This window comes from Opisthocomus hoazin, chromosome 1 (assembly GCF_030867145.1).
Source record: "Opisthocomus hoazin isolate bOpiHoa1 chromosome 1, bOpiHoa1.hap1, whole genome shotgun sequence".
Taxonomy (NCBI): Eukaryota; Metazoa; Chordata; class Aves; order Opisthocomiformes; family Opisthocomidae; genus Opisthocomus; species Opisthocomus hoazin.
In genome coordinates, this window is record NC_134414.1 from 141,941,951 (window position 1) to 141,960,338 (window position 18,388).

General features: G+C 40.2%; 1 protein-coding gene across 6 annotated transcripts in view; it reads left to right on the plus strand.

Annotated features, from left to right (window-relative positions):
* ITPR2 (inositol 1,4,5-trisphosphate receptor type 2) overlaps nucleotides 1-18,388 on the plus strand; it is a 282,946-nt gene that overhangs the window by 187,027 nt on the left and 77,531 nt on the right. For all 6 annotated transcript variants that reach the window (XR_012765862.1, XM_075439325.1, XM_075439332.1 and 3 more), the window contains 8 exons: nucleotides 4,395-4,503; nucleotides 6,153-6,340; nucleotides 7,663-7,846; nucleotides 8,452-8,708; nucleotides 9,640-9,840; nucleotides 11,902-12,012; nucleotides 16,829-16,924; nucleotides 18,157-18,276. Coding sequence is in view for 5 of the 6 variants with exons in the window: in XM_075439325.1 (XP_075295440.1) it covers nucleotides 4,395-4,503; nucleotides 6,153-6,340; nucleotides 7,663-7,846; nucleotides 8,452-8,708; nucleotides 9,640-9,840; nucleotides 11,902-12,012; nucleotides 16,829-16,924; nucleotides 18,157-18,276 (1,266 nt within the window). In the remaining variant the exon portion in view is untranslated. The remainder of the gene's footprint in view (nucleotides 1-4,394; nucleotides 4,504-6,152; nucleotides 6,341-7,662; nucleotides 7,847-8,451; nucleotides 8,709-9,639; nucleotides 9,841-11,901; nucleotides 12,013-16,828; nucleotides 16,925-18,156; nucleotides 18,277-18,388) is intronic.

Below are 18,388 nucleotides of genomic sequence, written 5' to 3' on the forward strand. Positions count from 1 at the left end.
TGGTATTTTTGCATTTCATTGGCAGGCAGACAATAAATATTCCATGAGGTTGCCTGTTAGAAGCTCATGCACTCACTTATGATTTCTTGCTTTAAACTGTGTGTTGAATTCTGTCAGTCACTTAGCTGTTAAGCCATTTGCTAAGTAGCTTTGTGGGGTTACTTAATCAAAAATGTTGCCTTACAGGATTGTGCCATACTACTATCTTATCAGACTTTACCAGAGTGATATTTTAATTATTAGCCAGTATTATAACTACCGTTGGTTTACAGTAGCTTCCTTTAATTTTGTATTAATGGAGCTCAAAATCAGCTATTGCTTTGTTTTTCCCAAAATTGATATGAAACCCACTGAAGTAGGTTTGATACCAGTAAAAAGTATAAGAAGTACTCCCATGTACATTTTTTTTAGAGTGTCATTGCATGTTAATTTTTTTCCCAGTTCTCTGGGATTTTGTTTCTGTTCCAAACTTTCTGCAAACCTGTGTTAGTAGACCAGAGATCCCAGGCAGCTCCTCTTTTATACTTGGCTGCAAGTTACTCAGATCTGAGGATTTAACATGCCTGAATTCCATACATCCTTCTGGACTAATACTGCAACATAATCACAACATCATCCACTGTAGCATAGAAGTATTTGTTGGACATGGCTGCTTATTCTGTATTATGACTGATAATCTGTGCGTTTCCATTCCATTATTTTGCCATAGAGTGAAAACCAGAAGAGATCACCAGATCATCTAGTTCAGCCTTCTGAACATAATAAATATCATTCCAATTCCTTAAGAAGTGGGCAAAGTTATGTAAGACAGGACAAGTAATTTTTGGCAGTGTTACACAGAGGACTCGTGCTGAAGCAGGTATCCATGACAAGCCTTACATACCTCTCTCAGCTGTTGCTTCCCCACGCTGAACACCTCATCGTTATGTGGAACCAGCCTTTTGCAGGCTCAGAGAAGGAAAGTGAATAAACTATTGCATTAAGGCATTTAAATAAAGTTTAGAGATCAACTAGTATAAAGAAATACGGAGTGAGAAAATGTAATTTGTTTGTGTCTACATGTTCCTATCAGCATAATTTTTCCCTGTTGGAAACTTTCATCTGTCAATCCCTAGCTATTTAAAAATGCAACAACAATAACCAGTTGTTGCTTTCTTGTGTCCTCAGTCTTTATCCTAGCTTTTGTTAGAGACAATACAGTGGTGTTCATGGGTAACAATAAGGCTGTTATGTTTCGTTGTGGTTTTTTCAAAGCTATACAATGTTCTAGCCATTATAGAAGGACTGCAGTCAGCTGAGTGATGTTTACATGCCACTTCCATACCCTAACAAGAGGTAGAAAAGAAAGTGTATTGTAGCCAGCAGGGGAGAGATTGAGCTTGGAAGGTCAGGACTTCTGCCACGCATAGACACCTAGTCGGGGAAGATAGCAATGCGCTGCCTAGTGTGCTTTTGTTTTTGGCCTCTGCTTCAGTAATGTGAGTGTCAGTAATAGTTGCTGCAAACTGCTTATTCATGCTACTGCTGTGATTATTTGCTTTTGGTCAATGTTAATTTTGTGGCTGTACTAAGTTAGGAAACTGTTTACAAGGGCATCAATGGCATGGCTGTCTTGCTACCCCTGGCAGCAGATTGTGTCGTCCACACGATGGGACTGTTCTTGACTATATTTTCTGGCATTCCCATAAAAGCATACCCAGACACCTAGGCCAACAGGTTTGGCACTTTTTCTGGGAGCAGGGTCTTTCCAGCATTTTCTGGCATGGTGCTTCACACAGTTACATGCTGGAGGTGACAGGTGTTTCTGATACATTGCCTGAGCATTTGCGCATTTCTTAGCTCCGGTTCATGCTGCTGGGGTCTTCCGCTCTCTGTAGTGGCAGCTAATTACAGAAGACTTGGGGAAGTCGTATGGCTGCCCGAGGTCATCAGAATCTGGATCCATGGGAGGCTGAGAGAGGGCGGGAGGGAGAGAGAGCAGGAACAATTAAGACTTGCTCCTTGGGACAAGAAGCAAACTCCATGCCTCAGTTTGGGTATGGGTGGAGCAGGATTCCCTCTTCTGTAGCTGGCTGGAGAAGCATCTTCCTATCACTGCTCCTCGTGGTGTCTTTGAAGGTCATGCAGCAGGAAGAAGATCTGAGATGTGCCAACCGTTACTGGCTTCCAGGCAGTAAGACCCAAGTGCTAAATAATGCAGTTTATTAACCAAATGCTATTGCATGGTCTTAAACATTCTTCCTGATAAAATAAAAGCTGCTTTGATTGAACAGTAAAGCTTGTGACCACGAGTATTATTCTTAACTGTATATAGATGGCTTTTGCTGTTTCTTCCCATGACTGCACTGTTACTGTTTAGATAATTTACCATGGCAGTCTGTTAGTCATCAACAGACTGCATAGGTTGCTGGTTGAGGGCGATGCCTCAAGCTGAGTGGTTGATTAAGTGGTATGGCAAATGGCAGTCTTTCTGATTGAAAGATCGTGTCTCAATGCAGTGCCCATTATGGATTGGGTCCTAGTCTGGAGTTAGGAAGGGTTTCTGCTCTATGATCCTATTTGGGTGATATGGTTTTATGATTCTGTGATATATATGATATATATGTGATATATATGACTGGGAGAGTCTGAAAAGGGACTTTGTTCTGGTTCTTAGTCCATGTTTATCAGTTCTGGTGGGAACCTTTTTCTCTTCAATAGATCGTTTGTCGTCTTCAAGAGATGAGGAAAATGAGGTTCACTTTCCTCTGAGACACTGGGGTTTGGTCACAACTAGAGACAGGATGTTGAGCAGGAGGAGCTGGTGCTCTTAGCCATCTGGAAATCTCTTATGAGCTTGATTAGTGCACGTTGTCCGTGCACGCAGGGTTAAACCCCATCACAAACTAGGCTGGGAAAGCATCTGTCTCTGTGGGTCCTCAGAGACTTGTGGTTCTTTGTCTTCCTCTGTAGTGTAGAGCACACTGCCTTAAGCTCACCTGGAGAATCCACCTAATAAATTCCCTGGCACTGCAGATGTGTAGGTGATCCTTTTTCTTGCAGCCATTGTATTTATGGCTTTTGATATTTTACTATAGGCCTTGCACTTTCCTTGGCTGTTTGAGCAAACTGTGTATAGACTATTATCAAATGAAAATGTCGAGATACGAGAACTAGGAGAGAGTAGCTGTTTTGTGTTGTCAGGTTACACATACAGAATACTTCATTCTGGCACTTGTTTGAGGTGGACAAGCCCCTTGTCCTTGAGGTCAATGAAGCAGTGAGGCCCCACCGTGGCACGTGGTTGCTCTTGGCGATATTGATAAGTTAACAGAGAAGTGGGAGTGCGAGTAGTGCTGCTTGAGGTGTTTCTGCGACTTGCTTCCCCCCTGCTTGCTGTCTGTCGTGCCCACAGAGATGTTCCGGTTAAAAAGTTGACTGCTGCACTAATGTGCAGGCACTGGTGAGCTGGTAAGTACTGAGACTGCTTCTGGTGCACTTATTTTTAGGAACTGTTTTTCATTAAAACCAGTTCATGAGTAAAAGTAAGGAAGAAGTTGTCCGATTTTACTGCCAGGCAGTTGAAATGAACAATTTTTCCCCTTCTGTGGTAATTATCTGAGACCTTGCCATACTTTTTTCTTTATAAAAATCTTAGGTTATACACACACCTACAGTTGTTGTGTCACCTCCTGCCTCTGTAAAGCTGAGTGTTGACTGCAGGTGTTCCCAGGAGACTGAAGGCAAAATAAAAATGCCAAGTAATTGGTACCCCGACTCTTAATTCAATGTGTCTTGTGTTGCAGAACAGAGGCAAAATGAAAGGGAAGATCTTTAGAGAGCTGCATGCAAATTTTGACTCATTGTGGTTTTCAAAGTAAAGGAACAAGGAGATACAGCGAATGCTTTTTAAGCTATGCTATCAAATGTCGTATCTTGGTTTTAGTGTTTCATGTGATGGGGCTTCTTTCAGATGATCAGCTGGATCATCTGAGAGCAGAGAAAAGGGAGTGATACTGCTGAGCTGTGGAAAATAGGAAGAAAATACTGCCATGGCAGGGTAGGGTACAGACACAGTGACTGCAGAGTGTTGGCTCTTTGTAGGTTTTGTTTCAATATACACATCTTACAGATAGCCAGTAAAGATTATTGAGGTGGAGGTATTTGATTTATAATCAGTGTCTAACAGAAACTTCAAAGAAAGTTTATACAACAGTATTTTAGAATTCTTCCCATGAGATTTGTTAGATAAGACCATTAGATGTTTGTTTTTTACACAACTTTACTATTTGTATGCTTACTAATTATAATGGAAAGACTGAATAAATTATGTATCTGTGTTAAACAGCTTGCTTTTCAAACAAAAGAAATTGGCCGCAACTCTAATTTCTTCCATGTTTATCTTTCTCTTAAAGGGCAACACTTTAAGGAAAATACTCCTGTATCGCTACTTTAAAGGAGAATATGGAAGTGGTATGAATGGGCCTCTGTCTGCCAGCTACAGCAAAACTTCACAAGTGGGAGGTAAATCAACACGGGTCATTTAAAGAGAGCAAAATTAGCAGCACCATTTTTTCTAATAGGCACATTGGAAGTGCTCCAGGGATTCAGTTGGTAAATAAATCAAACGCATTCTGTAACCAGTTAGCAGAGGGATAGTATCAAACTTTTCGTATTTTTGAGTTGCATGCACTTGTCTCAGATGGCTGGTGTGCATTTGGCGGTACTGAAGTAGGGGCTTCACCCATGCCTCCCAAACAATCATTCAGTTCGGGTCCAATTGGTAACACCGTTTTAATTTGCCAGTAAATCCACATCCAGAAGTTCAGCAAAGCACAAAACATTTAAACAAAGATATTGCTGTTTCTGGAAACTAAAAATTTTTTTGAAATTCCAGATCCTTTATGGGTATGTGAAAAAAAAAAAGATATAGGGAAAAGCTTTTCACAAATATACTGGTTAGGCAATGGAGCAGATTTCCATGAGAGGCTGCAGAATGTGTCTGTTCTTGTTACAACTGGACAAGACTGATGAACCTGCTCTAACGACCACGAGGAGGAATTTTGAATAGATGATCTCTGTAGGTCTCTTATAACCTAATTTTTTGTATGAATCTGTTACTGTGGGGTGGTTTCTAAGAAAACTCAAACTAATGTCTGTCATAGGAAATGAGGCAGAAGCTAGGTATAGAGCTGGGTCGAAATACTTGCCATTGCATTTTCAGCGTATATTAGAGGCATGCCCAGCTTTGTGGGCATTTCCAAATGTTATCCAAGTGATCCTCCTTGGCTATTTCAGTATAGACACTGGAACTGTTTACAGTCTTAATATCCTATACACCAAATTTTTCTCCCTAACAAACAGGAGAGTAAAGATTTATTATTTTTTCAGTTCTCTCTCTAAAAATTGTGTGTCTGTATACGTGTGTGTGTGTGTATGGCTTCATCACAAGCAAAGTCTGAACCATTTTAATTAGTTTAATCAAAGCAGTGCTGACTGATTAAAGCAGTACTGTATTTTTCCTAATGAAGTAGGTGCAGATACATCTGTATAAAAGTAAGTATGGCAGGAAAGATGGTAATCTGTGATAATAAAAGGTGGTTGATTTAATGAGCTTATAGTATTAAAGAAAATTCCTTAAAATCACACCTTTAATTTGGATTAACTCAAGTCTCTGTTCTTAAAGAACATCATCGTGATGTTAATGGTCTAGGAGTTCTATTGGCTAAAGCATTTAGCTAGAAGGTCACACCTGTACCCAGGGTGGATTTGCCAGTACACAATCTTTGCATAGATTAGGCTTGAGATTGAAAAGCAGATTTAAAAGTGGTCTCAGAGCACTGACCATACGCACAGTTTAGTGTATGCAGCAGTGGAATTAAAAAAGGTGTTCGGTGGACAAAGAAGTGTAACTTCCAACTGCTTTGTTGTTCGAATATCTCGACAGAACAATGGTTGGGGCCTGTGGTTTATTTCTTATTCTTGGATCCCAACACTGCAGTTTCATACAAAAATCTTGGTTTTATTAAGGGGAATTTTGCATCAAACAGAATTTCAAAATTGAATTTTTTACATTGCTGCTGTTTGCAGAAGACATGATTATTACTAATAGATTCATTTTCATATACATATGTGAAATAAACATGAATGGTATGTATTTGTCTAATTTGCAGGTGGATTTTCAGGACAAGACTCAGATAAGTCTGGGGTAACCATGTTTGATATTCAGTGCCTTCTGGATAAAGAAGGTGCATCGGAACTAGTCATAGATGTTGTAGTAAACACCAAAAATGACAGAATTTTCTCAGAAGGCATTTTGCTTGGTATTGCATTGCTTGAAGGTGGAAATACGCAAACACAGGTACTCAGTTCATTTACTTGTTCACATATTGATTTTCAAATGCATGTAGTCTGGAGGCAAATTAAAAGAACCTTTTTGCTGTGAGTTCTGTGAGAAGATTATCACTTCAATATGTATCCCTGTAATACAAATGTAAATATGCCCTGTTATTATGCAATATCTCGTAGTGTAGACTCTTCAATAGAAGAAGACATCTTTCAGCTATCCCTTTCTGTGTAGCACAGTGCTTCTTTTAATCTGGTCTTTGCCATACAAGCATTATCTCGAGTTATTTCATGTACCTCTTTGTAAAATGAAAAATTACAATACTTTCAAGTTTATAATATAAAAAAAAAAAAAGTAATTTTCTGGAAATGTTTAGGGACATTTATCAAAATCTCCAAAGAGAGAAAAACTGGCAATCTGAGAAGACCAATATCCCATTCAACAGAAAGTTACTGCTTTAAACTACAGATTCTAGTTTTTGTGAATGATATCCCTCTTACCCAACTTTACCCAAATAAGGTGATTGTTTATTCTTACTCTATGATCAGCAGAGATATCGTAAGAGAGGAGGGGTGGTAGGAGTCACTCCCTGCATTTCCCCATATCTCATCATTGCCTGTGAAGGGAGATAAAGTAACCAACTTAGACCTCATTGCAAGACTATAAAAGTTAAAAGAGAGGAATCGCTTCTTCTGTCTTTATTCTGTAAAAAAGATGATACGATCTGTGACCCTTAGAGAGTGTCCAGAAAATGTTGAAGGAGGGAGATTTTGTTGCAGCTTTCTAAAATGAATTATTAGAGGCTGTAAAAGTCTTTAAGATAGAGTTTGTAAACTGTTGAAAATGGCACTCAACCTGCTTGACAGTAATACTAAGGGACTGGACTTAATGACCTAAAATATTAATTCCAGTTCTGTGTGAAGTACAGAGAATGTGTATAATCTAAGCGATAGTGTTACATGTTAGATGCTTTATGCTTCTTCTTGTTGTTACATAAGAACAATTACTTTTCACTATTATTTGTGGAAGGAATATTATAACTCTAGAATGCCTGGAGAAATGGAGTGTCACAAAGTAATTTAACTTCAAGTGTAATATTGTGACATTTTAAAGATTTCAAATAGCAGTGTTCACTATTTTATTCAAATTTTAAAATGTTAGCATCAATCTTTGTTACCAGCCCTGTATATCACTTTATGAAAGAACTGGTCAGACAGTGACTACCATTTGTTCTGTGTAAGTGAAGTAATTATTCATCATTTATTTCACAAAAATAGTGCATTATTGTATTTCTTTTTCCTTAGAAGATAGATATCTAAAGAACATATTTTTTACAGTATTCAACTTACCAGCAACTGAAGGAGCAAAAAAAGTCAGAAAAATTCTTTAAAGTCCTGTATGACCGCATGAAGGCTGCTCAGCAGGAGATACGATCAACAGTGACAGTGAACACTATTGATCTGGGGAGCAAAAAGAAAGATGATGATAGTGACCTAGCCATATCTGTTCCCAAAAAGAGAGGTAAGGAGGCACCCATACAAGAAAGGGGAGAAGTGAATTGTATTGAAAACACATGTACTGCACCACTGATACTATGCTGCATTGATCAATAAACTTTAATATTAATCATTGCTAATTTAGATCTTTTGCCTGTTTTTCTCTGAATTATAGGCCATCTCTTAAGCTGGTTACAAGAAATTAGCTTTGGTGAAATCAGTGAAGGCCAGTTTACATAGGCCAGTTTACACCAGTAGAAGATATAAAACCATATTTTTAGAGAAGCAGCAGTAGAGGCTGCTACTAATGGGGCTGTTTCACAAGAGCAGACGCAGGAACTGATTTCGCACACTGTGGTCCTTCCATTGTTCTCATCATTTATTGTATATGGGAGAGAAATAGCAGGGCTTTTTGTTTTAATGTTCTGTTTCACCCTGGTTTGTGGTTTATTTGGAACACGCTATCCCTGCATGAATGTTGCTTTGATATTCTTTGTAAGTTGCCTAGAGGTCTTTGAAAAGTTAGCCACCAACAAAGAAAAAGTTGCATTTATTTTTATTGTTTTCTTATTGTTTAATCAAATGAGGAGAAAGAGTTTCAAAAATTAAGGAAAATTATCTTCTTTCCAGTTAAGGATTCAACCCTGCATCTGAAAGAGGGCATGAAAGGACAGTTAACAGAAGCATCTTCTGCAACGTCCAAGGCTTACTCTGTGTATAGAAGAGAAATGGACCCAGAAATAGATCTTATGAGCTCAGGAACAGATGCTGCAAATGCAGAAGAGAAGTCCATGGAAGAAGCAATCATGAGCCCTGCCATTGCAATCATGCAGCCAATACTGAGATTTCTTCAGCTGCTGTGTGAGAATCATAACCGAGAGCTCCAGGTAAAGTGTTTTTGAGCTGAGCTCCAAAAGGAGTGTTACAGCATCTGGAGCTTCATACGGGAAGAAAATCACATCTGTGCCTGACTCCTGTTACAGAATAGGGTGTCTAAAATGTTGTTCTTCTTTTGGTCCAAGGGATAAAATAATCCTTTTCAAGAACCACTTACATGCTCTGGTTGAGCTTGTTTGTATCCTCAGAACGGCCTGGGGACCACAGTATAGCCACATGGAATTGAGAAGTGTCTGAATGTCCCTGTTTGTACAGTTTCTGTGCACAAATGGTGTATCACTTACCACAGGCTTGAAGACCACCAGAAGTTTCTGGGCAAAGTATGGGTATTGCACTTTTCCCTAGGCATTATGATTGAAGGCTTTAAGATGCTACATGTGTCCCTGTGATCAGTTCCTCTGGTAGAAATTACTGTCCCCATAGCAACCTTTGCAAAATGTATTTTCTGCAAATATATCTCAGTGCCGTGTCCAGCAGCCTCCCTTGAAGCTGTGTTGGGGGTGGTTTGAGCTACCGTTCTGCGCTCATGCTGCCAAAGAGCAGTCATAATGTGCCACTGTACCTGCTTAGCTGTGGGGCAGCAAGCTTCCAAGGGTTGTAGCAGATGGATGGGGGCAGGAATTCAGGATATGCATAAGACCTTTAAGGCCGGTGCAGACGTTTGCAAAGTTCACTTTCCTAAGCCCTCCTTTCTCTACTGATTTAATCAGATAATAGTTCTCAACTGCTGCGCTAAAGCGCAATATGTTTCCTACAGTGTAGTGTACTTCAGTACCTAAGGTACAGTGGTCATATGTCATAAATTGTACCCTGCAATATTTTCATGAAAAAAGACTGTTTGACTTGACTCTAACACTCTTTCTTTTTTCCTTTGGGTGTTTGTTTTTTTTTTTTTTGGTGTTCCATTTCTCTGTTCACCAGAATTTTTTAAGACATCAGAACAATAAAACAAATTACAACCTTGTTTGTGAGACCCTTCAGTTTTTGGACTGTATCTGTGGAAGCACGACAGGTGGGCTGGGCTTATTGGGGCTTTACATCAATGAGAGGAATGTGGCTCTTGTGAACCAGACGTTGGAAAGCTTGACTGAATATTGCCAAGGTCCATGCCATGAAAACCAGGTAGGGCTCAGACAACTTCTGGATGTAGAAGAGTATACCTGAATGTATGGTATCTGTGTATTTGTCATAAACCCTTCAGTGTTCTTAATAACACATATTCAGTTATAACTGCTATGACTAGGCTTAACGCGTTTCAAGCTTTCATATTCGGCAGGAGGGTTGGACTAGATGGCCCACAGAGGTCCCTTCCAGCCCCTACCATTCTGTGATTCTGTGATAAGGCCTGAGCAATCCTTTTAAGTCAGAACTCAAAACAGACTTTTCCAGTAGTATGTCTGCTGATGTGGAGGGTTTCCAGTCCTTTTGGAGAGAGTTTGGTATCTTATATCAGTGGGTCCATGGCTTAAACATCACTTTGTGAAACTGGATTTTGAGTCATAGCTGTAGAAATACATTGGAAACACAGTCTTTTTTTCTTCATTTTCATACATTTTGCCTTTGCTGGTGTTTAGAAAGGTTGCTAACATTTACTTTGCTTAATTCACATAACTGCCACAAAGTTTAACTTACTATCCTGCTATACTTACCTAGTAGCATCTGTAATTACGGTACAGTAGTGAAATGCATGAGACTGCAGACCATGCTTCTAATCTTCTGTGACTTGCTTGATGCAGTCTTTTGAAGTCATATAGCTGTGACTTTTGGTAGATGTCTCTTTACTGCCGTGCTGAGGTGGTACAGAAAGGTAGAGAATGTAGTTACATGCTGCTATGTTTGATCTGAAGAGAACTGTAGTAAAGTTGTCACAGTGGATGAAATTGCAGAATTACAGAGGCAATCTATTGTTGATACTAGAAATAGCTGAAGAAATACATGCAGTATTAATGCTGCTTCATTAGTGTGCACAAATGAAGTGTAAAGTGCTATTATTGCCATTGCTGGTGATCAACTGCCTTTACTTCATACTTTATATTAATAGTATTAATTTACTTAATAATTCAATAATTTTAATTAATATTAAATTAGTTAATAGTATTAATTAACTTAATACTTTGTATTTACTTTAATACTTTAAAAAGAAACAAACAAAAATTCTTTAGTGGACTAAATTTTAAACAGGCACATTTGATCCACTAAAGAATGGGAAAAACATGTGAAAAAAGAATAGTTACAGGACTGGAGATGAAAAAAAAAATGTTTCAAGTTAGTGTGTTCTCCAGTAAGTTTACTTAGGGAATGCGATAGTGAAAGGGAATGATTAGTTGCACTTTATTACTTAGATCTACCTGCTGGGAAGTCGCTCCAGATTGGCGTTGTGCTTGTTTACACCAACTGCAAGTCTAATTCAGTGTATTTCAAAGGCAAATGCTCCACACTCTCATTTTTGTTTTTTCCCTTTCTGTCTTGCTGGAAAATTTTTCCTTTCCTATTGGCCTATAAACCTGCTAGAAGAAAAAATACCATAGGCTTTTGTGTAACGGACACTTATTTACAAGGCGTAGAATGTCCAGGACTCCAGCTGTAAAAGCATTTGCAAAATACCATTGGTCATAATTACAGTTTTGAATTCCACGTGCAGAAGTGTTCTTCTGTGTGGGACACGTCCAGATGCATGTAGAAAAATTTAATCTTCACAAACAATTCATGCTATAACAGTGATATCATGCCGGTTGCTGAATGCAAATTAAGAATTTGGGTGTGCAAATTTGATTGTGCCTACATTCAGGCGTATCTTTTATGTCCCTGTATGTGTGTTCAACTGAATCTGGCAGTGCTTCTGTGGGCTGCTCTCTGTGACTTGCACCACTTGGTGCCAAATCCTGTGTGATTCCGCTGCAAGCAGATTTTAGCTTGCACCACCTTTTTTCCAGTTGCTTACTTCACTACTGGCAGTGTTGGTCTACACAAGTCTCGCTCAGCACCTCTTGTGGCACGTTTTCAGGCTGCTCTGCCTTGGCTGGGAGGTTCATTGCTGTCACAAGGTCTTTCAAGTTCTGGGTCCTTGTTCTGGAAATTTGCTGATGTGCATATTCTCTCTCTCCCTCCCCCCATCCCTTCTCCCTCTTGTCTTCTTCCTTCCCTCATCTCCCACTGACTCCCTACTCTCTTCTTACTTTGCAGACTTGCATAGCCACCCATGAATCTAATGGGATTGATATTATAATTGCACTCATCTTGAATGACATAAACCCTCTTGGAAAATACTGCATGGACTTGGTGCTTCAGCTAAAGGTACAGTAAATGTAAATTTGTTTATTTAAATTTGAGGAGTAATAGAAGACATACTTACGTAAGAGCTCTAGGCAACCTGACATTTACTTAATCTTACCATAGCATAATATACTCAGCAGCCTTTGAAAACAAACATTGCAAATTAATTCAGCTCAGCTTCTGAGTCCTTATATCCCTCTACCACAGGCCTTTTGACCCACTGTTGTGTTTGGGAGTATGCTCTCAGCTTCTTTTAAAAAAATACTATCAAACAGACACTACATAGCTAGCATGAAAAGTCTATATTGTAGGCATAAAATCTCACAGGACTGATAAATAGCAACACTGTACAGACGTGTAACAAATCAGGCATTCTCTGTATCTACTGAACTCTTAAAAAATTACTCGAGAATAAGATGTGGTGAAAAAAGAATAGTATATCAGATGACCTGCAATGTCAAATAAAGTTGAAAACAAGGTTAAAGTAAATTGTATTTTACTTCCCTTTTCAGTGACCTCTGAGGGGGAGGACGAAGTGTAGCGTGGAAGAGCGAAGAGTGGAGTGGGAGGGCTTGTAATTCCTGTGGAGAGTTGGATAAGTTCGTAGATAAGTTTCTCCAGTCTGTGTGCCACTGCATGCAGAGTGGAGCTCTGCAGCTGTACTTTTCTGCCAAGCAGGGTAGAACCTGTCCAGGAGGAGTGTTGGGTTATTGCCTTTTCTTGCCTTCCGAATGAAGTATTTCCATAGCAGATGGGCTGTTTCCTCCCCAAAACCAGCAAACACTTTGTGGTAGCTGCATTGCATCATATTGGCAATGTTATGGATGTCTAATAAAATAATTAATATAGCTATATATCACGTACAGTGAAACATTGACTCAACAGTGCTTTACACATGATTTTAATAACTGTAAATAGACTTTTGAATGGCAATGTAATTCAGGCCTCCCTCAAGGAAAACACTTAAGCAGACATTTAACTTTGAACATGCAGACAGTTCTTTTGAAGTCTCAATTTCAGTCGCTGTACAGATCTAGCTACATTCACTCCAGTGCCATTTTGATTTGCCATTATCACGAAGTTAGCAAGTGCTTGTAGAATATCTTTTCTATGTAATAACCAAAAATGGAATTGAGAAACATTGCTGCAAGAAGCAACTTGGCCCCGTTCACAGGAGGGTGCATATGCCTTACTCTTACTTAAATAGCAAAAATTGTGAATGATACCAAAGGTTCAAACTGTGGAAATTATTCTGATTTTAGAGAAGCACAGAGTCATCTAGGTTAGAAGGGGCATCCGGAGGTCATCTTCTCCAAACCCCCTGCTCAAGCAGGGTCAGCTAGAGCAGGTTTCCCAGGACCGTGTCCAGCTGACCACAGTTGGAGACTCCACAACCTGTCTGGGCAACCTATTCCAGTGTTTGGTCACTCTCACAGTAAAAAAGTGTTTTCTTGTGTTTAGATGGAATTTCATCTGTCTTTTGTATCAGTTGTTTCTTGTCTTCTCACTGGGCTTTGCTGAGAAGAGTCTCGCTCCCTCTTTTTCATTCCCTTCCATCACGTATTTATACTCATTGAGAAGATCCTTCTGAGCCCGTTCTACTCCAGGCTGAACTCTCCCAGCCGCTCCTTATATGAAAAATGCTCCATTCCCTTAATCTTCTTTGTTGCTTGTTGCTGGACTCGTTGCAGTAAGTCTGTATCTTTCTCATACTGGGGAGCCCAGAACTGGACACAGTGCTGGGTCAGGTGTGATGTCAAGAATTAGATCAAAATTAACAAGTTACTTGATTTTTTGAGTGTCAACACATTGAAATAATATACCATTGAGTTTACCAGGTAATGTTTAACACTGACAATCTGTCAGTGTTCATAAGCCACTCTGAAGTTGCAAATATATAAATTTTGCAGTGAAAATACAGAATGCAAAGTGTATAGCCCCACACACTTACATGTATAAAACAGGCTGGGATACTTTCTCAAGGAACATTATATGTTGAAGTTATACCCCCCAACCAAAGCAAAGGTAGTGCAGAATTATATTTTCCCATGCCATCTTAATTTAGCTTGTTTTGCACATAGTTTGTGATGTGGTATTTAGTTACATCTTCGTGGACTATTTTCCACTGGACTCCCAAATCATTTAGTTAGCAGTGTAGCCAGTGCTAACTGCGTGCACAGATGGCCAGTGTTCTGTTCTGCCTGTTGTTATTTTGAGTATGACCCCCTGGCCTTCCTTACTGACTAGTGTTTAAGCCCTGGCACACAGTATGACCTCAATGTCTGCCGCTCTGTATAGTGGCAGGATGAAAAGACATTGTCAGTCTGAAGGTGGAGAGAGTCTAATGTAAGGGCCTTTTTGGCTTTTCTTGTAGCACCTTACTCTGCTGTATGTAGTTGCTTCACACATTAATTTATTTTTCCAAAATTCTTACGAGGAAATGAGATGGGAACCCAGGTAAAGGCCAGAAGTACTTTGGGCTGTCCTGTTTATAGCACCTGGGAACTGATTTTTCACAGTACTAATGTGTTGTGAAGAACTTTATACTGTATTTTCCAAGTAATGGATCTCTTTTCCTCATTGATTTCTGGGAATGGGAATCAGATACTGGAGTCTCAGAGCATGCAGAAAAGGAGGAACAAGTAGTCACAAGAGCATCTCAATGTCAGGTGCAAGGGATCAGAGAGAGAAAAAAGTGGAGGATGTGCCTGCCTGCTGTAATTCTAGGCCATGGCATGCCACTTTTGCTGAGTCAGTAGCAAGAAGCTGGCTGTTGATGACACAAAATCCTACCCACTCTCTACCTTTCCTCACTTCCTGGAAGCTGCAGCAGGCTGCTCTCCATCCCCAGGGTTGTCTGCTCTGGGAAATAGCTTGAGTGAGTAGCCTGAGCCTTCCTCCACTGTTTCGTCCCCTTCCTTCTCAAGCTACCTGGCACCCTGTCTTATCCCCTTCCATCCTCCTCAGGTTGAGATCCTACCAATGCTACTGCAACTGACTTGGTCAGGGAAGACTGCAGCAGAAAAAGAAGCATCCAGTTTCTCAGAGCAGCACCCTGTCAGGTGTCTTAAAATGCTATCCTTTTCCTCTACCTGGTCTCACTCACTGTGCACATTAAGTGTTTGCAATGTACGTTGCAAGGTATAGAATCTGATTAGACCTTTCCAGTGGATGATGCTGGTTTGATTCTGGAGCAAGAGGAAAGGGGAGGTATGGAAAAATCCATATGAAGCCCCATTCACCTTTAGCCAGTCCGAGTCTGGTCTTTTCCTCTCATCCGTTGTTCTTTGTTCTTATCTCATCCTTGTGTTGGCAAGCCCAGTCTCCTCTCTCCAGGCTTCTCACTCAACTCCCAGTCTCCTCTCCCAGAAGGTCGAAGTTCCCCTGTGATGTTTGAATCCTCATTGTATTCATCCACTCTCCTTCCATCTTCTCCTTCCTTCTGCTGCTGACTTCTCTCTTCCAGCTGGAGATGTTCAGATCTCAGCTTGACACAGCCCTGAGCAACCTGCTTGGAGCAGGGGGGGGGCACCACTGAAAGACAGTCTGCAGAAGAGCCTCAAATATGGGATTTTTTAATCCAACTTGCATGATTTTATTGTGATTCTGTGCCCACCAAGAAGAAACTCTGAGGGCTTTTAGCTGTGAAATTCCAGCAAATTTCTACAGTATAGTATTCAAATCATAATTAAAAGACAGGCTTATAAGTTGGACAAATTTCCCCTGGGGACTGCAGCTTGCATGATTGTGTTACCGTGGACTCTAGTGCTCTGGGTTTTCAGCTCTGCTATCAAAATTTGGAGATACAAAGGCTGCCTAAAACAGAAGTTGCTTGAACATGCAAAAAATAACATCTCAGTCCCAAAAGCAGCTGAACCCTTTTCCTTCAAAATTGTCCGTGCTAATCGTCTGAGGCACACCCTCGCTGCGAGAAATTTCGGTTTGAATTGCCGATGCCTGGCAATAAGCAGCTGAGAAAACAGTGTTGTGGTGGGTTGAGAGTTTTACTGGCCCCTGCCTGTATCATGGGACTGCAGTCTACTTCCAAGTATTCACACAACTCGGTCTGTAATAGAGGATGATGAGGGGATCCTGTGGCAGGTGAACCAAGGCAACCATGCTCTGCCAGAAAGCAGTCAGACCTCCAAAACTGTTCTTCCTCTCCTGTTCACAGCATCTGATTTAACTGGAAGTCAGACAGGTCTCTGAAATACAAGGTACTACTGGGTACTTGAGCTGCTAAAGCTCATGCTATTTAATCCTTGGGAGAGGTCTCGGTAAAAAACAGCCAGTTGACAAAGCAAAGAATATCTTTATACATTCCCCCAGGAATATATGGTAGTGAAACAAAATTCCAGGAATGTATGAAAACAGTTTATTTTATAGCCTTTCAAATAATAACCAGTCAGACTGTATAAAAAAGAAAGGGAAGGAAACCTGCCTGAACGATGAAACCTTTCATGTAATACATTTTGTAATTACCTCTATTGAGTGTTGTTTTAATAGAAAGCCATGGCAAAAATTGCTGGGTGGGCAATAAGAAAAGGAAATGGGATTTTGTTTCTTGTGCACAGTATAGAACAAGGGTCGAATATTTTTCAATATTTAAAATACTTCTTCCAATGTAGTGTGCAGGGTTAGTTAGCCTTACAGTACGCTGACATTAAAATGGGAGAACAACCCTATTAGATATGTCAGTAAAATAAAAGATATGAGTGGTTTAAAAACTTATCCGCTAAAAAAGTGGTCCTCGTAATCTCAATTAAAACAAATGCAAGGTTCGTTAATCCATGAAATAGATTTTAAAATTTGCATTAACTTGGTTTTGTGTCTCTAGAACAATGCCTCCAAGCTTTTGCTGGCTATTATGGAAAGCAGGCATGACAGTGAGAATGCGGAAAGAATCCTTTTCAACATGAGACCAAGGGAGCTGGTGAGAAAACTTCTGAATATTCATAAATCTTTTGGCTGAAAAAAATCTCTCATTAAAACATTTTAAAAATGGTCTGGATCTAAGTTGAAAAGTGTTGGCAGCATATAGTGACACAATGTATCAGGATAGTACTAATTCACAAAAAGTACTTTAAAAGGATCAAGAATGCATGATTTCAGTCTTTACGACTTCATTATTTTTATCTGTTCCAAGCACTTTTCTGTAATTGTTTCCTAACTAAGTGATCATACTCTGGTAGACTGTCTTCAAGTACACTTTGTCAGGGCCTGGGAAATTAAGCTTGTGCAGTTTGTGAAACAGTGCTAACAGAAGTGTGTGTGTAGACATGAGATATATATGTATATATAAAATATGTACATATGTTGTATGTTATACATATATGTCTCAAGAGCAAACAGACAGAGTTACAAGCAGTTGTTTCTGTGTTTTGGAACAACCATGATACTTGTGTAGGTGTCCAGGAGTTTTAAACAGATTGTAAGTCTGGAGAAATTGTTTCCAATCGAATTGGCTGCGTATCAGCAGTGACTGCAAAACCCGTTTCGTGGGGAGTTCTGTGGACATCAGCCCCCACGCTTGGGCAGGGCCCAGTGGCCTGCTGGTGTCAGGGAGTCACGCCATGGTGGCATGTCAGCATGAGGAGGCCATCTCCAGGGCACAACCACAGAATCAGGCCCTCTGTGGGGAATGTAGGACTTTCCCCCCATTGGTCCTGTAAGAGGCTTTTGAATATTTTGGAATTAACCCTGCACCCTGCCCAGATCTGTATCTTCCTTTTCTTTATGGTTTAGGTTTGGTTTTTTTTTTCTCTTAAACTGTGTGGAGAACACTGAGTTGACACTGCAGCCAGCTCTAGCCAGAGAGAGATCATAGCTGCACTCTCACGTGCTGCAGGACTCCACCTGCGAAGTCTGTAGATCTGTCCTTAAAGGCATTTGTGAAAATACCTGTTCAGAAAGCCTCAGCATCCCTGTTCCTTTCTGGTGGTTGCAGAAGTTTTGCTATGAAAAATGTTTGGAGCTTCATAAATACTTCAAGCTTGTCTTTATTCAGAAAGTGTTTCTCAGACTGCTCACTCTCCTTGCAGAACTGCGGGGCACCCGTCCAGGCTTGAGCTGAACAAAGCGAGCATGTTTCAAACACAGCGTTCGGTGCTTTTTCCCCAGGAATGACAGTTATTTCATCTCTCCTTGGTTGGGTTTGTGTTACAGGTGGATGTGATGAAGAATGCGTATAACCAAGGCCTTGAATGTGACCATGAGGAGGAGAATGGAGATGATGGCATCTCGTCAAAAGATGTTGGCCATAATATCTATATTTTGGCACATCAGGTATGTCTCATTTGTTGTGTGACCGCTTCCAGAAAAGCGTTACATGGCTAAACTCCACACAGAACCTGTCTGATCAAAAAGGGGAGTTTTCCCTGCTTGTGATTTCTGGCTC